Source organism: Podarcis raffonei, chromosome 15, assembly GCF_027172205.1.
Source record: "Podarcis raffonei isolate rPodRaf1 chromosome 15, rPodRaf1.pri, whole genome shotgun sequence".
Classification (NCBI taxonomy): domain Eukaryota; kingdom Metazoa; phylum Chordata; class Lepidosauria; order Squamata; family Lacertidae; genus Podarcis; species Podarcis raffonei.
Genome location: NC_070616.1, coordinates 24,880,148 through 24,907,737, shown reverse-complemented (window position 1 = coordinate 24,907,737; position 27,590 = coordinate 24,880,148). Strand labels below are relative to the sequence as shown.

Sequence of the window (27,590 nt, the reverse complement as noted above, 5' to 3'; positions counted from 1 at the left end):
GCACCCAAACCTCAGGGGAATGAATCTTCAGACTAGTATAAAATAATGTTAATTGGATATAATTTTTGTCCAAGGATTAGTGAGCCAACCACATTGCCTTAACAGGCTTTTCGCTGGATGGCTTTGAAACTGGCAGATGGTTTTATTTCCTCCAGCCAGGTATTTGTCGTCAGTTGCAAAATGTTTAAAATATGTGTGGGTCAGTAGAAATATTTACAGAACAATCTCTGGCAAAGACAAGGCGGTTTCCTGGTGCTTGGGTTTAGAACAGAGGTGAGATGAGGGTGAAAGGTAACAATGTGTAGCAGATTGGTAGATTAGTGTTTTGCAAAACTTTTACTGGTGGTCCAGATTCAAAGTTATGACTTGAAACGCCGCTTTCGACTCAAATGGGCTTTGAATTGAGGCTATAAAGCAGGAATTGGAAGACCACATGCCTTGGGGTTGAGTGTGCTCTCCAAAGACTTCTGCCTAGTCCTCAGGACACTCCCCAGTCTATAGCCTCCTTTCCAGGCCCCATTTCTCCTGAAGCTACACCTCTCCCTGGCCCTGTTCCTTACTCTTTGAGTGCTTTGCCTGGCTGGAAACTGTCCTCCGGCTGTGATCGTGCTTTTCACTTGCCTGGATAGAAGATGGACAGGTGGGTGGGTGGGGCTGCTCGATGTAGAACCATCTGATCTTGTGCAGTTGGCAGATAGTAGTCTATTGTACAAAAGTAAGGGTGGCGCTGTGGGTTAAACCACAGAGCCTAGGACTTGCCAATCAGAAGGTCGGCAGTTCGAATCCCCGTGACAGGGTGAGCTCCCGTTGCTTGGTCCCTGCTCCTGCCAACCTAGCAGTTCAAAAGTATGTCAAAGTGCAAGTAGATAAATAGGTACCGCTCCGGCGGGAAGGTAAATGGCGTTTCCATGCACTGCTCTGGTTCACCAGAAGCGGCTTAGTCATACTGGCCACATGACCCAGAAACTGTGTGCCGGCTCCCTCGGCCAATAAAGCGAGATGAGCGCCGCAACCCCAGAGTCGGCCACGACTGGACGTAATGGTCAGGGGTCCCTTTACCTTTACCTTTTTAAGAGTCAGATCTGTGGCTCTTGCTGTGCCTAGTGTTGCCTCTGGCCACACCCACAGCTGGCATTTAGCCCCATGGGAAGGTTTCCCATGAGGGAATGGAGTCTTTGGGTTGAAAATAGCTCTCCAGCCCTGCTGTAAAGTCGGGACTATCCAGCAGAGATGCCATTATGGGAGTTCAATGCATCCTTGGACCATTCTCATGTTTCAGACCACACACAATTACTTCTCTAAAGAGGTCTCTGTCTCTGGTCAGCTCACTAATTCTCATTGATATTTGAGGGGCTGTACTGTAGACAGATATTTTGTGGCAAACGGTACATAAAGGTACTATAATAAAAAGTTAAAATTAAACAGCCTATTAAATTGGCCTCTCTTGCCATACAACTGGCAGGTGGAAAGGTCTTAACCCAATACCTTAAACTCATATGTTGCCTTCTATCAGCCACCAGCAACCTGGTACCCTCCAGATATTCTGCAGCATAGCCATCAACCCCAGCCATCCCAGCTCTTTCTTGTTGCCTGGTACCTGAGGCCCTTTAAACTGGAGATGCCATGAATTGAACCCAAGCCCTTCTGTGTGTGACATACCCTCCCCTCAGGATTGAAGGTGCCGGGTGGAACTCTCTGAAGAGGACAATTCATAAACAAGGTGCCACCTCTGGCAGTGGAGGCCTCTGTTAAAAATTAGCTACCATTAGAGATCTTGCTTATACCTGCTAAAGGCAAAGATCCTTTTGTTTGTTTGTTTTTTGATATAATTTTTATTCAGTTTTCTGTTTTACAATTTAAAGTGCATCCTTAAGATATCAAGGACTTCCCTTCTGCTTTTTCCAAGGTTCATTTTACATATCATAAATCCCTGCATATTTTACAAAAACTATACTGTTCAGCATTCCATCATTACATCCATCAAAACTTACACTGTTGAATTTATCTTAATGCTGCCAACGTTTTCAGCTGTACACAGTAATTTCCCATATATTCAATAAACGTTTTCCAATCTTCTCTAAATGTATGTTCTTCTTATTCTCTTATTCTATATGTTGTCTGCAAGCTGCACATATTCTGTTAAAAGGCAATAAGCAGCGTTTTTATGTGGAATGGCACATATCTGTGTTTCCCCATTTCTGCTCACTACCTTCTGGGTCTGTGGCTCGGTGGTAGAGCACCTGCTTTCCATGCAAAAGGTTCCTGGTTCCATCCCCAGCATCTCCAGGAAGACCTGGGCGAGACCCCTGCTTGAAACCCTGGAGAGCAGCTGCCAGTCAGTATGGACAGTATTGAACTAGATGGGCCAGAATCTGTATAAATCAGCTTGCTTCCTGCATCCAACCATTCAAGTTGTTTATGTTTTGATATGGCTTTAATGAGAGAGGGTGAAGCTGGACTCCTCTGAAAAGGAACGGGACTCTTACCTGTTTGATTAGTTAGAACTTGGTTGGGAAGGAAGCACTGGTTATCAGCTCAGGTATGCCTACCGATTGCAGTCAAAGCCCTGTGCCGCGGAAATTGCTGCCGTCAATGGATTTATCAATATTTCCTTACGCCCGTAAGCTTTGGATACGGTGTCAAGTCATCGCCGCCAAATACTTTGCATGTGATAAAGCTTACCTGTTTCAGATACAGAAGTGAGTTGTGTTTCCTTGTGACTCACACTATCGCAAGGCTTCAGAGTGGCTTCTTGGCTGACTGCCGGGCTGATTATTCAGTGGAGGTTTTATAGCAAGCCATGGGGCTCAGACCTCATGATTTGCAATTGTTTTAATTCGCTAGAAAAGAGAGAGGAAAGAATGGTCAGGGTATGTCTACACTGCACATTTAATCCAGCTTCAAATTGGGTGTAGGGGGGGCGTGTGGAAGGGAGCAAGGGGAAATTCTATTGCACAAGTGGAAGGTGTTCCACTCATCCAGTATTTGAAGCACTGAGAGAGAAAAATAATTATCATTTTCCCCTCCCAGGTTCTGCACCCGAGCAGCCCCCACCCCCAACCCGCCCCTATCAAGGCGTCCGTGTCAAAGAGCCCGTAAAGGAACTCCTAAAGCGAAAGCGTGGCAGTGTTCAGAATGCAAACGTGGCCACAGCTGGGGCAGCGACGACGGTAAGAAGAGCTGTGGGCAAAACCACAATTTGTGGGCAAGATCCTCTTCCTCTCTGAATCTCCTTGTTGATTCATATGGGTTTCCATCATGATGTCACCTACGCCAAGCTTGGTGTCTTATGCTCAGAGCTGGCAGGCTAAGCAGACCTGAAATCGAGCTTTGTACAAAGCTCAGGTGGCAAAAATCTGATTTTAAAAACTGAGCCAGGAGAAGCAGCACTTGCAAACAGCTGAAATGAAAGGTGGCCTGTTGTGGGGCAGCGTGGCTTGAGGAATCCCCACCCCACTCCTTCTGCCCTTTCGTTCTCCAATCAAAAGCCTTTATTTGGTTTGGTCATAAGATTTCTTACCCACCCTTCGCCATCAGGACCCGGGACAGGTTCTCACAATATAACACTGTTACAAGACCAAGTAAAACCATTATTATTATTATTATTATTATTATTATTATTATTATTATTATTCAAAACTGATGAGGTGGGTCCCGCAAAACAAAACACCTTAACTGTCAGAGGCCAGGGTAAAGAGGTGGATCTTCAGCATTTGTGGTAAGCTATACGACCGCTGCTCGGTCCCAGCGCCTGCCAACCTAGCAGTTCGAAAGCACCCCCGGGTGCAAGTAGATAAATAGGGACCGCTTACTGGCGGGAAGGTAAACGGCATTTCCGTGTGCTGCGCTGGCTCGCCAGATGCAGCTTTGTCACGCTGGCCACGTGACCCGGAAGTGTCTGCAGACAGCGCTGGCCCCTGGCCTCTTAAGTGAGATGGGCGCACAACCCCAGAGTCTGTCAAGACTGGCCCGTACGGGCAGGGGTACCTTTACCTTTACCTTTTTATACAACAAAGATTCTAGGCAAACCTCTGTCAGGAGGAGTTCCACAACTGAGGTGCTGCCACAGAGAAAGCCTTCTCCCAGGTTGTCATTCCCTGCTCTTCTGAGGGTAGCAGAATGACCAAGGCCACATTCATGCCCTGCATTTAAAGCGTCGTGGTACCACTTTGAGCAGCCATGGCTTCCCACAAAGAATTCTGGCAGATGCATCTTGTTAAGAGCAGTTACAATTCTCAGAGTGGTTTAATAATCAACTCCTCTTCACAAGGAGCTCTGGGGAATGGGGTGGGGGGGAGAGATGGCTTTCTAACAACTCTCAGCACCCTTAACAAACTACAGCTACCAGGATTCTTTGGGGGAAGTGACATAATGGTGCTTTAAATGTAAGGTGTATGGGCGGCCTAAGAGAGCTTCCTTACTGCCCTGTCCATATGCTGGACCTGAAAGCTCATTAGCTGGCCTTGAAGTTTGATCACAGTTTAAATATCACTGAAATGAGTTTCCTAGTTGGCCTCTGAGTAATATTTTCTCTGGTATTTCGTTTTCTTAAATAGCTGATGTCAAACTATTATTTTCCTTTAGGTATTTTTTCCCCATCAGCCTGTCCCTTCCTATTCACCCACTGGTAAGTGTCTCAGTATTCTAGTCTATTCTAGTTTTTGCTTTTGTTTCTACTTCTTTGCTCATCGGTTTGTTTCTGACCTTCTCACAGCTTAACTCTCAAGTACAGCTGGGGGAGAAATTCAGTTCGTATTTAGAAGGGAACCTTCCTAACTGGCCTTTTCCCAAAGCTAGCTGTGAGCCGAAACACAACCATACTTTGAAATTTGCACCTTTCCGCTTTGTGCTGTGCAGATCTCCCATTCAAGTAATGTGTTTCTAAAATTGAATATTTTAGCGAAAACAGTGTGCAAAATATATGCAGGGGAAACAAACGGTTTGCAAAAATAAATAAATGTGTCTATCAGGCAAAATTGCATAGGAAAATATGTATGTTAAAACTTTGCACTAAAATGCTGATGAATTCTGAGGACCTTAAAAAACAACAACCCAAAGTGGAAATGACTTAAGATTGGAAAAAATGAGAAGCTGAAACTCACAGATTTACCTCTCCCTACCTTCAAGACTCTCCTCTCTTCACAGGCCAAGTCTGCACAGATTCGGATTTTGTCACTTCTGCACTGCCAGTGATGGATGATGGGTCGCTGTATTCCGGTTGGTTAACACAACCTTCTCCAGCCTCTCTGCAGCCTTTGACCCAGTGGACCACCTACCCAGATTATGTCTCACATGAAGCTGTCAGCTGTCCTTATTCAGCGGACATGTATGTCCAGCCCATGTGCCCAAGTTACACACTCGTCGGAACGTCTTCGGTGCTCACTTATGCATCTCAGCCACTGATCACAAACTTTGCGGTGAGTCTGGCTGGGTCACTGCAGTGGACCAGTTCTACTAATTTCTTACATTTTTATTGAACATGATTTATATGCCTCCTAACAGCACTGGGACGTGGGTGGCGCTGTGGGTTAAACCACAGAGCCTAGGGCTTGCTGATCAGAAGGTCGCGGTTCGAATCCCCGCGACGGGGTGAGCTCCCATTGCTCGGTCCCTGCTCCTGCCAACCTAGCAGTTCGAAAGCACGTCAAAGTGCAAGTAGATAAATAGGTACCGCTCTGGCGGGAAGGTAAACGGCGTTTCCGTGCACTGCTCTGGTTCTCCAGAAGCGGCTTAGTCATGCTGGCCACATGACCCGGAAGGTGTGTGCCAGCTCCCTCAGCCAATAAAGCGAACTGAGCACCGCAACCCCAGACCTAATGGTCAGGGGTCCCTTTACCTTTACCTTTAACAACAACAGCAGCCTCTAGGTGGTTTAACTTAAAACTATATCAGCCATTTATAAGATGTCGCAGATAAAATCAGCAAACTTTAAAAACACTGAGACGATAACTTGATCAAAATATTGATGAAAAGCAACAGTTTTAAATACAAATACACATAGTAAAATTACGTTTTTGGTTAGGCTAAGCAATGAAGCTTTTAGCAGTTGTAGAAAAGGGTGCAACGAAGGCACCTGCTTCAGGGAGTTCCAAAGAGAAGATGCTGCTACTTTGAAGGTGCAATTCTATTTTTACAAGTGCAGCGCAAACAGTGTGTGGCAGTTGCAAGAATGCCAGTTTCATAGATCAGAGTGGTCAAGTGGGATAAGGTGGTCCTTTAAGCAAGCTGGTGTCAGGCTCCTGAGGGCTTGGTGAAATATTTCCCTCAAGATTGCACATTAAGTATTGTTGAAATCAAGTATCACTGGGTGACAAATACACATTGTATGCAATATCCAGTAAGCATTCATCAGATATTTAAATATACAGTGAATGTTGGACATCACAATTCTCAGAGGCCATCACAAAGGGATTATTTTCCTGATGCAAATCCTCTTCGACTCTTATTTAAGCACAGGCTGTTATAGAATTAAGCTTCCTCATGTGAGAAGTAAAAAATTAAGATCATTGTGTGCACCTCGGGGGGGGGGGGAATGAGAGAGAAAGTGAGAGTATAGTCATCAGCTTAGTATTGGCTTTGACTAGCAAGGAATCTCATCGCTCCGACTGGCAGCCTCTGAATTGCTGTAACTGAAGAGTGCCATAAATTGCATTGTTCTGTCTTGCTACCCAAAATATCAAATATCGGATCTGAATATTCGCAGGGAGCACCTGGGTCCTTTTCTTCCTGGTCTGTTTCCACATGATATTTTTTACAACATTGTTTTCGGCTGCATTTCAAATGCTATGAATAATTATTTTATTTGATGGCTTTCAGGGTGCTTTATGTTTGTTTTTTAAAAAACATCACTTTGCACAAGACCAACTGTATATAGCAAAAGCAGCAGTGAGGCCTATTTCCCAACCAAAGACCTGATCACCCATTGATTTCAGACATGATCAAGAGGGACAGTCTGCAGATACTGGGCTGTCTTCCACACTGAAGCCCACGGGGCTGGAATTTCTTGCAAATGTAGTTGTTGCTGTCAGAGATCAACACTGCCTCATGCTATGTGCCACAGCAAAGTGCCATCGAAGGTGGGAGGAACTTAGATCACATGTTCTGTTCTTCTCTTGTAGTTGTGTTACTCAGCTACGGGTATGCACACCTCCGCAAGTGATTGATCCAAGTTAATGCCACGATGCCTCCATTAATTTCTATATGGGGAAGGAAGAGGCAGCATCCCTAGAAACAGCAGAGGGGAGGGAGGAATCTTGTTGCACCACAGCAAGGACCCTGTTAGGGACACTGGTGGCGCTGAGGTCTAAACCACTGAGCCTTGGGCTTGCCGATCGGATTGGAAGGTTGGCGGTTCAAATCCCAGTGACCGGGTGAGCTCCCGTTACTTGGTCCCTGCTCCTGCTAACCTAGCAGTTGTCAAAGTGCAAGTAGATAAATAGGTACCACTCCAGCGGGAAGGTAAACGGCGTTTCCGTGCGCTGCTCTGGTTTGCCAGAAGCGGCTTCGTCATGCTGGCCACATGACCCGGAAGCTGTACGCCGGCTCCCTCGGCCAATAAAGCGAGATGAGTGCCACAACCCCAGATTCGGTCACGACTGGACCTAATGGTCAGGGATCCCTTTACCTTTACCTTTACCTTTAAGGACCCTGTTATTCCAAGGGTGCCTAGTAGCAGGTGGGCTTCTCGACCCATCAGCCATGTTAAGGAATCCAGCCTATTTCCCACCATGCAAGTTAACAAATACATAACTCTCTCGTATGCATGGGGAAGAGGAAGGTTTTCTGTTCTGGGTTGGGAATGAACACACAAACTGAGGTGGTTTCTGGTACAGTTTGGAAATCCTTGGATTTCTCTGCCATCTCTCTTGGCAGGTCCAGAAGTTGAGAGCCTAAGAAAGTAATGCAAGGAGAGTTAATTGGGAGTAGGCTGTAGGCTCAAAGGAAGCTTTTTCATACCAAGGTCAGACTCTTTGTCCTTCCAGCCCAGAGTCAACCACACTGGCTGGCAGTGACACTCTGGCAGAGATCTTCCCTGTCAACACTTACTTGACCTTTTCTAAAACTGGAGCTACCAGGGATTGAATGTGAAACCTTCTGCATGCAAAGCAAGTCCTCTGCCATTGTTGTTGTTTCCCTCTCCTCCCAGGTATTTCATGGCATCAGTTAGCAGAATTTATTTATTCATTAGCCCTGGGCAGCTGCCATGGTTTTTTGCCAACTCCCATTTTATCCTCCGGCAATGCCCCCCATGAAGCAGGTGAGGTTGAGAGTGAGTAATTGGCCCAGCAGCAGTTGGTGGGGTGTGGGGCAAAGTCAAAGAGCCCCCCCTGACGCAAGTGGCATTACTGTTTATATGGATGGGGCTCAGGCAGGCTGCTGCTTCTTTAGCAGAGGGGCAATGAGGTTGGAGCCATGTGGACACATTGGCATGACAGAATTATCTATATGACCTTTGCAGACTAAAAAAAAAATCCAGTGATAGCAGATTCTGCTCTTATTCGCTTGTGCAATTTCTTCTCCTGACCTGTGGGTGAGCAAGCAAATTGTGGCAATTTCCATTTCTGATGGTATCTGTCAGGGAACTGCCATCGGAACTAGAGGAGGAGGCGAGGCCCCACAACGATGCTGGAGAGGGGCTAAGCAGGGAGAGAGGCAAGTCTCCTGTTGGGGAAGAAAATCAGCGCTACACCAGGGATAGCGGGGGGCCAATGGGGGAAGCAGAGAGCAGGCTCCGGGACTCTTCACTGGACACCAGTGGGGAGAGCACAGGTCCTCCGCTACCCACGCCCTCCCTGCGCAGAAGACTTCCGCGCAGGGAGAGTGGGAGGAGACTGGGCGTCAAACAACTTTTATGTTGGAAAAGGTTTAAGAAACGCCCACTGACGGATTCTGCCAGCGACTGAACAGCCACGGAGTGGATGGCTGTCCAGCGAGAAATGGTTTAACCAGCCAACCTAGCCCAGAGTGGCGGCTATTTACACACAAGCAACCCCTAAAGCCATTACAGCAATCCGTCAGTGGCTGAAAGTTGCTTGTGTGCAGCGACAGGCAGGGGAGCATAATGAGTCAAACAGGAGAAGCCGGCGCCACGGAGCGAGCAGCTGGAGTGCAGAATCTGGTGGAGAGGAACCGAGATTTAGAACAGCATGTGGCTCTGCTGACGGCGAGGCTGGAAGAACGGAGGGCTCAGGATGCCAAGGTCAGACCCACCCCCATCGCAAGGAAGGTACCGGGGCTGGTGCACAAGTTTGGGGGAAAGCCCCAGGACTACAACGCATTCCGAACGGAAATAGAGTATGCTTTGGAACTGCAGCATGATGACTTTGCGGATGATGGTGAGAGGGTGGCCTACATTGTGGGGCATCTGGAGGATGGGGCGCGGGAATGGATCAGGCCCCTAATGGCAACGCAAAATGCCGCCTTGAAAGACGTCAGGAAATTTTTTCAGGCAATGAATGCAATGTTTTCAAGCGAAGTGGAGCAAAATGTGGTTCGGCGGCAATTGATGGGGTGCAAGCAGGGGAGCCAATCTGTTAGAGAGTACTGGTCGCGCTTTGCGATGTTAATCCACCGGCTTGGGTGGGATCTGGACGCGGAACCCATTCAGATGTTATTTGAGGAGGGGTTGTCCCCAACGGTCAAGGATGAGCTTTCCCGCGCGCCCCGCCCGCAGTCGATGGACCAGCTGACCAAGGCTGTGCTTGCGATTTGAGCGAGACAGGAAGCGCGGGTGCAGGAGAAGAGCGAAGGGAGAGGGGAACGTTACCATGACTACCGCATTCCTGAAATACCGCGGCAGCCTCCCCAGCCGGCTGAGCCAATGGAAATAGATGGCGCGCGCGCGCGAGGTTTCAAACACCACTGAAGGGCGCAAGAGGGAGGGAAAGGATTGGAAAACCCACAAGAAGTGTTTCCTCTGCCAACGGCCAGGACATTTTGCCAGGGTCTGCCCTCAAAGAAAGGCCTGGCAAGGGATGGTGGGAGCTGTGGGCTGTGAGGGGAAGGAGGAAACGGATCAGGACCAGGGAAACGGCCAAGCTTGGCTGCCAATCAGCGGGGGCGGCAGCCAAGCCAACAACCAATAGAAGTGCCCCAACCAGACCCTCCCAGGGCAGCGATAGCCATAGAAGTGGTGCTAGAACTCCCAAATGGGCACCCAGTCAAGGTGAAGGGGCTGCTGGATTCAGGCAGTTCCTGCAATTTCTTCAGCAAGAGCTTCGCTCTAGAACACCAACTCCACCTGCTGCCTCTGGATTTTCCCTTGCAAGTGACCACCATCGACGGCCGGGAACTTCTGGGAGGGGAGGTGACGCACCAGACCCCACCAATGAGAATGAGGGTTTCCAGGCACACAGAGACTATTGCCTTTCACGTAGCCACACTGTCAGGACCCCCAATAATACTGGGAATGAGCTGGCTGTCACTGCATGATCCAGTAGTGGCATGGCATCAGCGGACAGTCACCTTTGGGTCAGCTTACTGCTTGGAACACTGCATGGGGGGGGAACCCCAAGGATGACAGTGGCCAGGGTGGCGGGAATGGCGGTGGAGCCAAAAGGGAAGGTGCCACCCCAATATGCTGACCTGCAGGAGGTCTTCAGCGAGAAGGAGGCAGATAGACTACCCCCCATAGGCCCTTTGACTGCCAAATCAACTTACTCCCAGGGGCTCAGCTGCCAGTGGGTAAACTGTATGCCATGTCGGACAGGGAGATGCAGGAGTTGTGGCAATTTATTGACAAGAACCTGAAAAGAAGTTTCATAAGAGAATCAAAGGCGGTGGGGGGCAGTCTGGTGTTCTTTGTGCACAAAAAGGATACTAATAAGCCCAGGCTCGTTGTGGACTACCGGGGCATCAATCTGGTGTCAGAACCAGTGACCTTCCCAATGCCCAGGATTGATGACATTTTAACACGGGTGAGGCAGGGGAAAATTTTTACCAAGCTGGACCTCAGGGGGGCATACAATTTGATCAGGATGAGGGAGGGGGACGAATGGAAAACCACCATGTTCACCCCCCTAGGAGCCTTCGAGTACTTAGTTATGCCCTTCGGATTGCAGTCGGGCTCCGCCTGCTTTCAAGCTTTCATGCACCACGTGTTGGGGTCCTTGCTGTACAAAAACTGCGTAGCCTTCTTGGATGACGTCTTAATCTATTCTGACAATGAGAAGCAACATGTCAAAGACGTCAGGGAAGTGCTAAAGAGACTGCAGAAGCACCAGTTGTGGGTCAAGCTGGAAAAATGCCAATTTCACACAAGGGAGGTCGAGTTTCTGGGGTACAAGTTGTCAGACAAGGGCCTAGCTATGGACCCTAGCAAGGTGCAGGCGGTACTGGAATGGAAGGCCCCCAAACCTGGAAGGACGTGCAGAGGTTCCTAGGGTTCAGCAACTTCTACAGGAAGTTCATCAAGAACTTCGCCCATTTAACAGCACCCATCACAGACTGTCTCAGTAGCAAAAAGAAGTTCGTCTGGACGGAAGGGGCCCAGCAATCCTTTGAAAGCCTGAAGAAAGCGTTCGCGTCGGAAGAGCAGCTCCTGCACGTGGATCTGGAGAAGCCCATGAGGCTAGAGACCGACGCGTCAGACCGGGCCATAGGAGCCGTACTTTTGCAGCCAGGAACCCAGCAAGACTGGAGGCTGTGCGCCTTTTTCTCGAGGAAGCTGAACAAGTCGGAGCAGAACTACACGGTGTATGACCGCGAACTGCTAGCTATCTATGCAGCGTTTCGCCAATGGAGACATTTGTTAATAGGGGCGCGGCACAAGATCCAGGTTTGCACGGATCACAAGAACTTGGAGTACTGGAGGACTGCGCGAGTACTCAACCAGAGACAGATTCGATGGGCACAAGAGTTCTCCAAGTTTTCCTTCGAGATCCGGTATGTGCCGGGAGAGGAGAATGTTAGAACCGATGCTCTCTCCCGGAAGCCGGAGTACATGGAAGGAGAGGGACCGCCGGAAGCCCTACACGTGTTCCCCGAGGACAAATGGGTGTGTGGGGGAGTGTTGGTTGGGAAACGAGAACTAGCCGGTCTCACCAGGGACGACGAGTTCGCCCAAACTAAAATCAGGGAACTACAGGAAGGAAGGGAAAACCATGGAGAGTTTGAAGAAAAGGAAAGGGTACTGCACTATAAGGGAGCGCTGTACGTACCGGGGGAGACCTTGAGGGGAAGTGTACTCAAACAACTCCACAACAACCCAACAGCGGGGCACTTTGGTCAGCACAAGACCATGCTGCTTGTCACCAGGCAGTTCTGGTGGCCAAGGGTAAGGGAAGATGTACGGGAGTACGTACGGGGGTGCGACTGCTGCCAGAGGGCAAAGGGGGAGAGGGCGGCCCCTGCAGGGTTACTGGAACCCTTACCCACGCCGGGAAGACCCTGGGAGGTGGTGTCCATAGATTTTATGACTGATTTGCCCAAATCAAGAGGGAAGACAGCAGTCATGGTAGTAGTCGATCTACTGACAAAAATGTGCCATTTCATAGCTTGCTCGCATGCGGTGACAGCAGAGGAAACAGCCAGATTGTTTGTGGATCACATCTTCAGGTTGCATGGGGCTCCCTCGAGGGTCATCTCAGATCACGGGAAACAATTTACTTCAAGGTTCTGGAGGAAGCTCATGAGCTTGCTGCAGGTCGAGGTGGGGTTCTCGACGGCGAGACACCCGGAAACCAACGGACAAGCGGAACGAGCGAACAGTATACTCAAGCAATACCTACACTGCTACATCAGCGAGAGACAGAACGATTGGGTAGAGAAACTAGCGCTGGCTGAATTTGCATACAATAACGCTGAACACGTGTCCACGGGAATGAGCCCGTTCATGGCCAATTATGGGTGTCACCCCAGGGCCTTCCCGGGGAGGGGGGAGGAATGGTGGAGCGTACCTGCAGCAGAGCAGTTTGTGGAAGCAATGGAGGCCTTGCACCAGCAACTCCAGATGAATTTGGAGAGGGCCAAAGAAATTTACAAGAGGCAGGCAGACAAACACCGTCGGGAAGGGGAGACCATACGGGTGGGGGACCGGGTGTGGTTGTCAACCCGAGGGTTACCCTTTAAGGGAGGGTGCAAGAAGTTGCAGCCGAGGCGACTGGGACCTTTTGAGGTAACACAGCAGGTGAACCCCGCGGCATTTAGGCTCAAGCTGCCTGACAGCATGAAGTTATACCCGGTGTTCCATAGGTCCCTACTCTCTCCGTACAGGGAGGGGCGGGAATTCCCGGGACGGGAGGGAGAAGTCACCACACACCTGCAAGTAGAGGAGAGGGAACACCACAACCAAGCCACGGAAATACTTGATTCCAGGTGGCGGGGGCGCAAGGTAGAGTACTTGGTCGCTTGGGAGGGAGAACCCCGGTCCGAAGACACGTGGGTTCCCGCGGAGGCAATCAATGACGGGTATCTAGTGGAAGAGTTCCACAGTCGGTTCCCACGCAAACCAAAACCACCAGCGAGATTCTGGGAGGAGCAATTTGGCATCACCGACGACGAGGAGTTTGAGGATTTTCCTGACTCCGAAGAGGAGGGAGGAGAAGCGTCGGAGAGGGAGGATTCAGACTGGGAGGCCCACCCCGCGGGGAGAGATCAGAGCGGGTGGGAAGCGGGTTTTGAATCCTCTGAGGATGGCGACAGCTCCTTCCGAGGATTTCCCGCATCGTCGGCCGAGGACAGGGACGAAGTTGGATCCAAAGGTTGGGCCGGGGGTGGAGGGGGTTCTGGGGGGGAGATGGATGTCAGGGAACTGCCATCGGAACTAGAGGAGGAGGCGAGGACCCACAACGATGCTGGAGAGGGGCCAAGCAGGGAGAGAGGCAAGTCTCCTGTTGGGGAAGAAAATCAGCGCTACACCAGGGATAGAGGGGGGCCAATGGGGGAAGCAGAGAGCAGGCTCCGGGACTCTTCACTGGACACCAGCGGGGAGAGCACAGGTCCTCCGCTACCCACGCCCTCCCTGCGCAGAAGACTTCCGCGCAGGGAGAGTAGGAGGAGACTGGGCGTCAAACAACTTTTATGTTGGAAAAGGTTTAAGAAACGCCCACTGATGGATTCTGCCAGCGACTGAACAGCCACGGAGTGGATGGCTGTCCAGCAAGAAATGGTTTAACTAGCCAACCTAGCCCAGAGCGGCGGCTATTTACGCACAAGCATCCCCTAAAGCCATTACAGTATCCTCCCAGATTCCTAGCCAAAGGTCGCCTAGGGAGCTTAATGGCTGATTGGAGATTTGAACCTGGGTCTTCCCAATCCTAGGCCAACACTCTACTGCAGGGGTGCAAAACCCAAGGGCCTCCAGATGTTAGAACTCACATCAACCTTGACTACTGGCCCTCCTGGATGGGCCTAAGGGAGTTGGAGCTCAACAACACCCACGTTCCCCATCTGTGGCCTAGTTACTCAACCGCACTGTTGTTGTTTAGTCGTTTAGTCGTGTCCGACTCTTCATGACCTCATGGACCAGAGCACGCCAGGCACTCCTGTCTTCCACTGCCTCCCGCAGTTTGGTCAAACTCATGCTGGTAGCTTCAACAACACTGTCCAACCATCTCGTCCTCTGTCGTTCCCTTCTCCTTGTGCCCTCAATCTTTCCCAACATCAGGGTCTTTTCCAGGGAGTCTTCTCTTCTCATGTGGTGGCCAAAGTATTGGAGCCTCAGCTTCAGGATCTGTCCTTCCAGTGAGCATTCAGGGCTGATTTCCTTAAGAATGGATACATTTGATCTTCTTGCAGTCCATGGGACTCTCAAGAGTCTCCTCCAACACCATAATTCAAAAGCATCGATTCTTCGGCGATCAGCCTTCTTTATGGTCCAGCTCTCACTTCCATACTGTATCCTTCATTATTTGTAATGGTTCATTGCTAGTTTTGCAGTTTTTTGTCTGGAGGATTTTAATCTTAACCATTGTTTTTGACTTATTTATTTTTAATAAATGAATGGAGGCATCATGTCTGGGGCTGGTAAGATCTGGAGACCAACAACATCTGCCCCCCCCCCAATGTTTAGCCTCTCCTGCTGCAGAGAAGCACAAGTGATGGGTCAATCTGTTTTTTCCTTTTAATCAAACAGGCAAGACCCACTTCCACACCAGCTGTTGTGCCTCACTTGGATGTCATGGACCAGCAAGCTCCTCTGAGCTACTTCCCATGGACTCAGCCTATTTCAACATTACCAGCGCCGTCCCTGCAGTACCAACCGGCTTCAACCACCCTCCCTGCACCCCAGTTTCTGCCTCTTCCCGTTTCAATCCCAGATCCGGTCCCCGAGGAGCTGGAGGACTCAAGGAAGGAAATGGGCCCCCTGACCATCGAGAAGCTTCTTCTGCAGGATGAAAACAACAGCACATACGATCTGAGCAACAGCCTCCCAGTCGAAGGTCTTTAAAGCCAGAGTTTCGGCATACCGGGATAGCTTGAAACGTCTCAAGTCTTTGTGGCTCAAGGACAAGCCAGCTCTCTCTCTCTGCGTCTCTCCTTAGGGTGTGAAAACCCGGTTTGTCTTCTGTGTGCTGAGCCCCTTTCCATATTGCACATGCAGAGAAATAGCGGTTTATCGGGGCGGTTCTTCAGCACCCGTGTTTTGGCAAAAGAAATACAGCAGCCCAGCTCCACAAGTAGGAATACCACACTGTGAATAGGCTCTTTCCTTCGCAGAAACAGGGAAACAGTGGTAAGGCAGGCCACAGCAACCCTATTTCAGCTTAAGTACAACCCAGGGAACCCCACAGCACCTTAATTCGTATGGCTAAGCACCCACCCAGTTCCATGGGTGGCTCAGGAGGCCGCCTGGAATTCTGGAATTGAATAGGTGCTTCTTATGGGCTCCTCTAGAAAAATCTTTCAAGGGGGCAAGGAGCAGACGGGGACACGTTTCCCTTGCAAGGTGTGGCTCTTGGCTTTGTACCGTAGGCTGAATTCAACTGGGGGTTTCTGTGCCCATTCCCACTCACACCCCTCTCCCTCCAGGCAAGCAAGTGACAGTTGTCACACTCTAAGAAGAAGGCCACTCCTGGGATGGAAGTCCCTCACCTGTAGATCAAGGGCTTATCCACACTTTCATCTGTGTTGCAATTTCTATAGGTCCATGATTTGTAGGCATGGGTGGTTTTTTGTTTTGGTCACACTGGTGCATTCCCCAAGCAAACCCACTGTTTATCACTGGATCAGAACAAACAGAAGTTCATGGAAAACCTGATGTTTGTTCCAATTCAGCAGTAAAGCATTGGTTTTCCAGGGGAAAGCAGCAAGATAATAAACCCCCAAAACTGTTCAGACCTGTGCCTAGAAATCATGGCACAAACAGAGCCCCAAGTGCTCACACCAGCCATTCACAACCTGGCACCCTCCTCTATAACTCCCATCAGCTGTGACCATTGGGATGTGTTGACTCAGGATGATGGGAGTTGTAGTCCAAAACATGTAGAGGGTGCCACGTTGGGAAAGGCTCATTACATTCCTTTCTCTCAATCTGTTAAAGACGCACATTCTTCTGAGATTCACTCAGCCCTTACAAAACATATTTAGAATTATCCTGTCATATCAAGTGTCTTTTGTCTCTTGAAACACTGGATTATCACAAGCTATTCAGGGTAGAGCCAATAAAAAATTACAAACTCAAGTTAGGCATGTCCATTAACTTCAATAGGCCTACTCTGAGTAGGAGTAGCATTGGATACACTTTAAAAAAAAAGAAATGTTTGAATGTAGAGTACACCTTCTGTGTTTTATTGCACCAAGATACTCAGAGTGCCCTCCAGAATGTCACTATTTTCCAGGAGAGATTTAAGCACATAGGTTTGTGTAATTAAAAGTGTTGTCCTAGCACCCCAAACCCACATTTTTTAAAAAGACTTTTTGCAGCTTGAAAAGTGACAGGCAAATGTGGGATGGGTGGCTGACTCACAGTAAACAGCCCACAAGCAAATAAGGATGAATGCAGGATGAAAGTTTACTGCCGTATAGCCACCCTGTAAACAAATCAGAAAGTATGCTCAGTAAAGTATGCACAGAGTTGTCTGGAGGAGCTCTCCCAGTTCTTTGTATATAATAGTCAGGATAAACCAAGGATGATGATGGAAAGGCAAGCTGGGTCTCTGCTGTTTTTGAAATCTGGCTTGTTGTTATATTTTAAAGAAGGGATTCGTGCTGGGTGCTGTTATTTCTTTAGGCAAAAATCATAATAAAACTTAGCATTGATGTAGCACATTCCCAGTGGTCCAATGGTTCTGCTTGCATACGCATTTTCCTAAGAATGATTTCCCATGCAAGGACTATTCCTCCTGTGAAGGATGCTACAGAGAGCACCTTTTAAAGCCAAACCCTCTTAAAGAAAGGACACTTTTCCAATGTACACTCAACATTATCTTGGCAAACGGCATTGCTTCATTTCCGAAAGGACTGTCGACATTCTGAGCACTCAGTGCTGTAAAGTTTTTATCGTGTGTACAGTATAACAATCTGGGGACAAATATTGTCTGCAGGATCCGAGGGCCAAGCGGAGCAGTTAAAAAAAAAAAGGCAATTTAAGACTCTCTCCCTCCCCCCCCCCCATACACACACCTCTGCACCTTTCCCCTTCTTTTGGCTTGGATTTCGACTGCCAGAGAAACAACTGACTCTTTGTCTAGGAATGGGGAAAACGTTGCTTTAACTGAATGCTCTGTGTAGCAATTCTTCATCTAAAAGATCAACAAAGCCTGGGAGACTAAATGGAAGCAGTTGGGTCTAGTTCTGTAGGGTAGAACCTGAATTATCCAGCATGCTCATGCAGGCATAACCCTATGGCCTATGCTCCTTCAAGCCTGACACCCTCACCTGCCCAAATCTTTTTCTGCCCTCTCAAACCTACTCTCTTTTGGCACCCCTTACACAGTGAAGGCCACTTTATTGGGGGGAACAGAGCACTGCCTCACCAACATTATTCAGCAAAAGCCAGCCCCCACCCGTTTGCCTTCTTACTTAACAATTAGTCCAGGGAGTGGTAGTACCTGTCACCATCCTCCTAGAGTTGCCCTTGTGGCACTCAGTAGGGAGGAGGATGGAGACAAAACTAGAATTAGTTGCCTCTGCCTGCTGTTAACTCTGGCGCCACCTACTGTTGGCCTCCCTGCCTTCTACCCTACCAGTGAAAGCATCATGCTATTTTCAGCGATTGTGTTTACCAGTTTTCTTCTCTGTGTGTTTCCTTCCTTCCTTCCTTCCTTCCTTCCTTCCTTCCTTCCTTCCTCTGCCTCAAGCTTTATCCACAAGCAATATGAAAGGCAATCCTCCAGCTACCTTGGTCCTACGTTGTAATGCAGGAGTGGAGGGCCTATGGCCTTCCAGATATGGCTGGACTACAACTCCCATGATCCCATGACAATTAGCTGTGCTGACTGGGGCTGATGGGAAATGGAGTCCAATGGCATCTGTTTCTATTGCCAGGTTTCCCACCACCACTGTAAAGTAAAATTCATATCTGCTGAACTCTGAACATGGACTTCAAACAGAGGGAAAATGCTGTTTTTTCTTCTTCCTGCAACTGGCTGAAGCTAGTAGAGCTGTTCACAAGTAAACCGGTGTTACAACTCTGGGCATGTGCCTTTGTGCACACTCGTACCAGGAGAGCTGTGCTGCAAAAGCTTTGATGTCTGTATTAACAGGATGTGAAAGAGCAGCAAAGCGATGTTGAGCTTTGCCCTACAGGATGGGAGCCTCTTTTTCACCCCATACTTAGAGTGCAATGCAGAGCTTTCAGGTTCCTGAAGATTGCAGGGGGTGTTGGGTTGCCTACAGGATGGTAGAATTCACTTTCATCACAGTAAAAATTAAATATCCCACACCTGGCAAACGTTCCAATTTTGCCCTGCCAATGGTGAATGCAGATCTTTCACATTTGGGTTTTTTTCTATTTTGGAGCATGAACTCTTAATGTAGGATTTAACTTGGTATAAGTGTTTTAGACTTGTTGCCATGTCTTGGCAGGTTTGATCTGGGTAGGCATCAAATATAAAATTTCATCAATTAATGTATGGAGGAAAACAATGCAGTACAGACATGCCATGCAAACAGAGCTTTTTCTTCAGGAGGAACTCAGTTCCAGCCCTTCTCAGGTGGGCATCATTGCTATTGTAAGAGAATGAAGGAGGTGTTCGTTGTGAGTTCCGGCACCTCTTTTTCTAGAAAAATAGCGCTGCATGGGAATATAGGCTTCCTGAAGGCATTTGGCTGGCCACTGTCAAAAGCAGGATGCTGGGCTAGATAGACTTTCATTCTGCTGTGACTGGACTATGGAGGAGAAGTCTATCAACAATGGTCAACAGCTTCTGTTTTGCATGCAGAAGGTGCCACACTCAATCCCAGGTGTCTCCAGACAGGGCTGGGAGAAAACTCTACGTAAAGAATATTGAGCTAGATGGACCAATGGTCTGGCTCAGTAAAAGGCATCTTTCTATGTTCCTGTGTATTAAGGGAAGGGCTGTAGCTCAGTGGCAGAGTACCTGCTTTGCATGCAGACAGACAGTCGAAAGTTCAATCCCCGGCAACTCCAGAGTGCTGGGAATGTCCCTTGCTGAAAATCCTGGAATTCCAGCCAATGTAGACAGTATTGAGCTACCTGGCCCAAGGATAAGGCAGCTTCCTATATCACTAGTTATTGCTCTGTGTAAAACCAGAAATCAGGGCTCATTCCAAGATCTGTGGGTTTAGCCGCGTCCTTACCCTTACTGCAGATTCTCTCTTCCACTCAAGAAAAGCCAGGTGTGTGTATTCTGTCCCCCAGTAAATGCCACTGCTAATCAAAGTGTTAGATCCGTGGACCCGGAGCATACAAATATTTACTGAATTGCTCCGGAACCTGAGAGCTATAAAGACAAGCAGTTTAAGTAGGAAAAGAGTAAGATAGGGAGGTGAGCGGTTGAAAGCAACGTGTGGCCTCAAGTCACATTTTACAAGAGGTACAAGAAAATCACCAGGCTAGAGGCAAGATTCTTGTCTCTCCCCCCAGTTTTCTTTTTTGAAAAAATGGTTTAGCAGATGGTTACCTACCAGCCCTTGCAGCTGTTGATAGGGATAACACCTGGTTCCTGACCATGGAGACAGCAGGTCTGCGAAGCAGCCGTGAACTTGTTTGGTTGGGGCTTGGTTGTTGAACTAACACTATACTGAAGCAGCGATGGACGGGCTGGCTTAGATTTTAAAAATAAATAAAGAAGACAAATTCATGAAGGACACGGCTATGAATGGACATACAAATAAAATGATGGTGATGACATGAGCTGCAATACTGAACCAATAACTTCAGTGTACAGAGATTCTGAGTGACAGGTGTTGAGGGCAAACCATGGTGGAAGGTGTTGCTTCCTGCTGATTGCTTCTGATAACAGGATGCTGGACCAGATGGGCTGGTGGCGCTGTGGTCTAAACCACTGAGCTTTTTGGGCTTGCCAATCAGAAGGTTGGTGGTTTGAATCCCCGCAATGGGGTGAGCTCCCGCTGCTCTGTTCCAGCTCCTGCCAACCTAGCAGTTCAAAAGCACACTAGCGCAAGTAGATAAATAGGTACCGCTGCAGCGGGAAGATAAGCAGCGTTTCTGTGCGCTCTGGTTTTCATCACGGTGTACCATTGGGTCAGAAGTAGTTTAATTCTGCTGTCCACATGACCTGGAAAGCTGCCTGTGGACAAACACCGGCTTCCTTGGCCTGAAAGCAAGATGAGTGCTGCAACCCCATAGTCGCCTTTTGACTGGACTTAACCGTCCAGGGGTCCTTTTTTTGGGTCTGACCCAGGAAGATGCATCTTGTAAAGCGAGGGAAGGTGGCCTATGTCCCTAAAGACACAAGCAGCCCTTGAACTCATATTCCTCCCCTACTGAAATTAGGTTTGAAAGAAGCCTATTGCTGCCAGGAGAAGGGCCATTTTCATGCCTAATTGTTGGTGGGGGCAAGGAAGAGTTAGTATGCCTGGTTGAGGTGTACATGCACATCTGTGACTGCAGTCTGTGTGCTGTGACAGTGTGCATAAAATGCTCACAAATGAGCCCATGGGCCCAAAACTGATGAGTGACTCTTCTATTTAAATTTCACAGGTAAATGTAATGTTTCTACTAAAATTACGTCCATGTTTTGAAAGTGAGCAAGCTTAAACAGCAAACTGCTGCTTCCTTTGGGTCCAAAAGCTGAGTCCACCAAAGGATTTTTGAAATCAATGCATGTACTTGCACTACCCTACAATCCAAGTTATACTTTGTGACCTCTGGATGCCACAAAACTTTCAACATCTTTATCACAAATAATCTGCTCTCTCCCAAATTATCATGCTCGGAATTTTTAAAATTCAGTGCACACGGTCAACATTTCAAGCTTCAGCCCTCTCTCTTTCTTTTGCCTCTCTGTGTAAAACATGTTGCCACAATCTTTGGAAAATAGTAATCTGAACATCTCTCTGGCCATCCGTCTTTCCCAAAACCGCAGGTATGTGAGCCAGAAATTCTAAAAGGCATTTTCTTCCGAAGTCAGGTTGATTGTGGACAGCGTCTGTGCTTTGCGCTTTGCAAAAATGGGCCAAAAACAGTTATCTTCACTTCACATCACTCGTCCAAGATAGCTCAGTCTTGAATCTCATCTGCCACGTCCACCCTGTAATTTTTCCTTTATCTTTCCGGAGCCACTGTATGGGGCAATAGTCTTCCATTTTAAAAAAAGCATTCCTGCCACTGCCTCCTGATAATTCCATAAGTTCACCGTTGACATTGATAGAGTCACCTGCAAATTATTAGTTTATCTCTGAAGTGTCTCTGGACTATCCTTCCTGCCACCCCTGCCCCCCTCAAGGAAAATACAATCTTTCTTTTCTAGTAGAAGAATTTGAATAATTTCTGAACCAGCATCTGGCTCTCCTTATTTGGTCCAGCTTTTGTGGGGCAGGGAGTTGGAGGGGAGGTTTAGAGTTTCCACACATTTAATTCCTGTTTCCTTAACACATAGTGCTGAGTTTGAATTAGGAATGGAGGATAAATCCAGTTAGGATTTTAATCCAGGACCCTCCCCATCCAGTTCACACTTTCTGAAAACAACACACCAATCTCAGCACAGCTGTCCCTCAAAATTTGCACCTCGCCGAGTTGGGTGGTGCAATTGGTGAAAATATAAAATGCCTTCTCTCAGAGGAACTTGCTTGCAAAAAATAAATAAATATGAATCTTGGGAGAAATTTCCAGTAAAATGCTGAGGGATTTTTCATGAGGACTTTAAAAAAACAACAACACAGAAAAAGAATTCCCATGTACAACAGCTCTTCTGAAAACCATATTGCTAGCGGTGGAATCAGAGAAATTATGGCAAGTTGTTATGGTGAGGCAACTGCTTTATGCGGCCAACTGATTGCAGGTACGTAAAGACAAAACACCCATAAAGATTAATCTCATTTCCGTCTGTTAAGGCTTGGCCTTGGAACAACAGCCGAGGAATGAGGCTTCTTCTATCTGGGTCTATAAATCATGGCTTCTTGTGCTGCAAAAGGAACTTTTGGCAGGCGCACTGTTTGCAGGCAGAGGCAGAGCTAGCTGCTCTGGCACCCGGAGCGGCACACATGTTGTGCACCTGGGGGTGGGGTTAGCCACCCACGGGGGCGGGGCAAGCATCCCAGGGGGGCCACGCAGCGATGTCACCCCTCTCAGGGATGACACCCGGGGTGGGCCGCATCCACCACCCACCCCTTCCTCCGCCAGTGTTTGCAGGGAGCACAGAAGGCAACACAAATCCTGCTTTCTTTCGGGCCATACATGAGAAAGCAACCTCCTTCCAGGTCTCAGGTCCACAGGAAGCTGCCTTTCACAGAGTCAGAGCTTTGGTCCACTCAGTATTGTCTGCACAGACTGGCAGCAGCTCTCCAGGGGTTTGGGCAGTCAGTCTCTCCCAACCCCACCTGAAGGTGCAACTGGGTATTGAACCCGAGACCTTCTGCATGCAAGGTGGATGTTTCACCACAGAGCTACGACCCTTCCCCAAGGTCAGACTATTCATCCCTCTTGCCAAGTACTGTCTCCTCCAGCGGTGTTGGTGTTAGTGGACTACAACTCCCATCCGCTCCAGACAGCATGGCAAGTGGACAGGGATGGTGGGAGCTGTCATCTCACCATATCCAGAGAGTGCCACACTGACTACCTCTGGTCTGTTCAGACAGTGCGGGGTTCCTGAAGAGCCTCAGGTAAAGAGGATCTTGCCCATCGCCTGCTGCCCAGAATACTTTTCAGTGGAAATGTGTTGCGAATATAAAGCAAGATCATTCACTTTGGAGACCCAGGACAAAAGAAGCTCTTATTGAGGAACAGGCTAAGGCACAACTGCACAGGAAAATGAAAGTAACCACAATTTTAAAAATCTAAAGCATGGCACCTAAGCTCCAACCCATAGTAACCGGAAACAATGTTTAACTCTGTAATTACCAATTCCCTACAACTCCCAGAGACTGATGTCAAGAGGGATTGACTGCTAAACCACTCTGAGAACTGCAGCTCCGTGAGAGGAATATGAGCCTCCTAGCAACTCTCAGCACCCTTAACAAACTTCAGCTCCCAGAATTCTTTGGGGGGAAGAAGCCATGGCTGTTTTTAGTAGCTCTGAATGCATAGCGCAGGCGCAGAATTAAGTTTCTTTGCATTGTGAAAAGACAGACTTCCTTTTGGAAGCTTGTTTGTCAGAAGCAAACTAAGCAGGACAATTTTTAAATACAGTGGTACCTCAGGTTAAGAACTTAATTCGTTCTGGAGGTCCGTTCTTAACCTGAAGCACCACTTTAGCTAATGGGGCCTCCTGCTGCCGCTGCGCCGCTGCTGCACGATTTCTGTTCTCATCCTGAAGCAAAGTTCTTAACCCGAGGTACTATTTCTGGGTTAGCAGAGTCTGTAACCTGAAGCGTCTGTAACCCGAGGTGCCACTGTAATGACATCAATAGCAGTAGTTGTAGGGTTAGCCTCCCCCTGCCCGCAGCCACAATCTGAACAAAAATCACACCATGCCGTTCACCTAAGGAAAAAGCTCTTTTTTGACCCAAACACATGTTCTGTTAAATGGAATAACAGGAATATATCCTCAAAGGCATTGCATTTTTTTCCTATTAGGCCATGGGGGGAAATGGAACATTTTACAAACGTCCAGCAAGGGTCACTATGGGCTTCTAGAAGTGGAGATACAAGATTCCTCCAAATCCAGATGTTAATATGCAAATACATGACACATGTGGCAGGCCACTTTCTGGGCCTTGTTTTCTCAACAGGGCAGGAAAAGTGTGCAATATTGACATTGGTCACTTGTCATGGTCAGATCACTTCCTCCTGAGACTTAGGCTTTCAGCACTTTCCCCCCTCTACAGAGGTAAAGAACCAAGTGGGATGATCCACCTTGATGGGTTTTCAGATGACTCTGGGGTATTTTCTGGCTGATTTGACTGGCGTGTCTGCCTTGACCCACCTCTGGAACATCCAAATGGCTTGGGCCGTTGACATGAGCGCCCCTGAGCGGCCTCTCCCACTTTGTGGAGCCCACGTCTTCTCAACCCTGGTATACTCCAGAGCTTAGGGCAAGGAAACAAGCTGGGAGACAGCTGGGTCCAGTTGGATGCAATCAAACCCTGGAGAGGGCTTATCATCAAGTCTACCATGTGGCAGCGAAGGCAGTAATGAAGGCACACAGTGGTACCTCAGTTTAAGAACAGCCCTGTTTACAAACTATTCAGTTTATGAACTCTGCAAAACCAGAAGTAGTGTCCCGGTTTGCGAACTTTACCTCAGTCTAAGAAGTCAAATGGTGGAAAGGCACCGGTGGCGGGAGGCCTCATTAGGAAAAGCGTTCCTCAGTTTTGGTTTAAGAACGGACTTCTGGAACAGATTAAGTTCGTAAACCAAGGTATACCACTGTACTTTGCTGCCTCCATTGCATCTTCATTGTGCCAGAGCTTTTCTGGGTAGTGTGGGGCCTCTTACAGGCTGCCCCAAAGAACCAACAGTAGCTCGCTGTGCTTTGTTGCAAAGCATTTTGAGGACAAAATCTCTTGCATCCCCTGGGATCTTGACTCCACTATTACAGCAGATGACTCTCAAGGGGTGTTCAGAGCACTGTCTAGTCCTGTTGTGTTGGATGAGTTTTAGTTAGTAAGGATTAATTATGTGGACAAGCTGCTTGGACTGGTTAGGGCCACCACTTGTGCTCTGGACCCTTGGCCCTCTTGGCTGACAAAAACTAGTAGGGAGGGAACAGCTGGCTGGGCCGGGGAGGCGATTCATGCCTCCTTTTGAGAGGGGATGGTCCCTGCCTGCTTGAAGGAGGCAGCGGTAAACCACACCATTCTTAATAAACCCTCCCTGAATTCAGAAAATCTAAGTAACTACCAACCTGCTGCTAATCTCCCTTCCTTGAGCAAGGTTCTGGAGCGGGTGAGTGCAGACTAGATCCAGGCACTCTTGGAGGAAATGAATTTTCCAGAACTGTTTCAATCAGGGTTTAGGTGCAGTTTTGGAACAGAAATTGCTTTGGTCACCTCTGTTGGGAGAGAGACAGGGGAAGCGTGTCCCTGTTAATTCTCCTCGACCTCTCAGTGGCTTTCAGTACCATTGGTCATGGTATCCTTCTGGAGCAGCTGTCCGAGTTAGGGGTGGGTGGCACTACATTGCAGTGGTTCTGGTCCTACTTGGATGGTCGTTTCCAGAGGATGATGCTTGAGGAGTGCTCTTCAGACCTGTGGAACCTTTAATGTGGAGTTCCTTGGGGTTCAATTTTATCCTCTGTGCCGTTTAACATGTACATGAACTGCTTACTGGCGTTATCCAGAGTTTTGCAGTATGGCGTCAGCAATATGCTGATGACACAAAGCTCTACTTCTCCTTTACAACTGCAGGTGCAGAAGTGGAAGCACTGGACCAGCCTTGCCTTGGTAATGGACTGGATGAGAGCTAACAAACTGAAACTCAATCCAGATAAAGGCACTGTTAGTGAATGGTTCCCTAGACCGGAGGGCTGGGAGGTTGCCTGCTCTTGATGGGATTACACTTCCTCTGGAGGAGCGGGTACGTAGCTTGGTGGTACTTTTGGATCCCTTGCCATCACTTTGAGGCTCAGGCGGCCTCAGCGATGAGGAGTGCCTTCCATCAGCTTTTATCTTAAACAATTGTGAACGCAGTAAATAAAGAGTTCCGGTAACCAGACGTTTCATCGTTAAAGAGATTAGTTATCGAGCTGTCAAAATCAATTGTATCAGGAGGAGCATAGAAAGAGGATGATGTCCTTCAGTTTGTTAAACCCCCTTCGGAAACATGGGTAGGGCTCACAAATTTAAATACATTTCCTCCCTATGGAAACATACAGATGGGGACAGGTAAGTTTCCATAGAGAATTTTTGTATTAGTGAGACTAAGGGTATTAACTATGTATGTGTGAATGGACTAGTTATTGTCTCGCCTTTATTCTTGTAGATATACCCCTGCTTTAAGTTGTATACATACTGTCTTACCTTGTATATTATTTACTACAAAGGTATGTCTTACTTATGCATTCTCAGCGTATTTTTAATTTTCCTTATTCTACTTGTTAATTCAGTGCAATTCTGATACAATTGATTCTGACAGCTCGATGACTAAGCTCTTTAGTGACGAAACGTCTGACGAACACCAAAGCACAAGTGGACTCTTTATTACTGTGTTTGCAATTGTTCAAGATAAAATCTATTTTGGAAAGAGAAGAAATGAGCACTGAACCACTGATATAATACAAGTGAACTCTTTATTTGCTGATAAAGATAAAATCTATTTGGGAAAGAAACTACTTTTGCCATTTTTATGGATGTTTATTGTTTGTTTACAGACAGTTGGTGATATTAGCTTGCGTCGACTGCAGTAGTCATTGTATCGCCACCCTGTTGTTTTATTGTTCTATTAGTTTTGGCTGGTGGCCCAGCTGTGCCCCTATCTGGACAGGGATAGCCTAACTTCTGCCATCTATGTTCTGGTAACCTTTAGATTTGATTACTGTAATGCATTATATGTGGGTCTGCCTCTTACAATCCTTGTAGACATAGGCTTCAAAATGTGTGGTTCAGATCTCAGAAGACTGAGCCACACTTCCGATGTTCAAAGTGCTTCATGTTGATGAGCAAAGGCAGAATAATTACTTGGGACTTCAAGCTCTGGTTTATTGAAGAAACCAGAGGCCTTTCTCCTGGGCATAGTCGGCCAATTGGTGCCAAAGAAGGATAGAACTTTCTTCATGTATGCAACAACAGCAGCAAGAATACTTATTGCAAAGTATTGGAAGACACAAGATTTACCCACCCTGGAAGAGTGGCAGATGAAGGTAATGGACTATATGGAATTGGCAGAAATGACTGGCAGAATCCGAGACCTGGGAGAAGAGTTGGTGGAAGAAGATTGGAAGAAATTTAAAGACTATCTGCAGAAATACTGTAAAATCAATGAATGTTAAAATGATGTTGGATTGAAAATAAGTGGCATTAGCAACGAAGTTAATAAGAATATGCAAAAATGAATTGATAATGGATGAAAATATAGAGTTTAAAAATGTTAAGATATAGTTAAGATAAATGAAAGAGGGTAAGGATTT

General features: G+C 47.8%; 1 protein-coding gene across 1 annotated transcript; it reads left to right on the top strand.

The window, feature by feature from the left end:
- The first annotated feature begins 278 nt into the window (after positions 1 to 278).
- POU2AF1 (POU class 2 homeobox associating factor 1) lies at positions 279 to 15,647 on the top strand. The gene is made up of 5 exons (XM_053367802.1): positions 279 to 291; positions 3,031 to 3,170; positions 4,585 to 4,627; positions 5,146 to 5,417; positions 15,074 to 15,647. The coding sequence occupies exons 1-5, from the start codon at positions 279 to 281 to the stop codon at positions 15,386 to 15,388; spliced, it is 783 nt and encodes a 260-aa protein (XP_053223777.1). The 3' UTR covers positions 15,389 to 15,647.
- Positions 15,648 to 27,590: the final 11,943 nt, after the last annotated feature.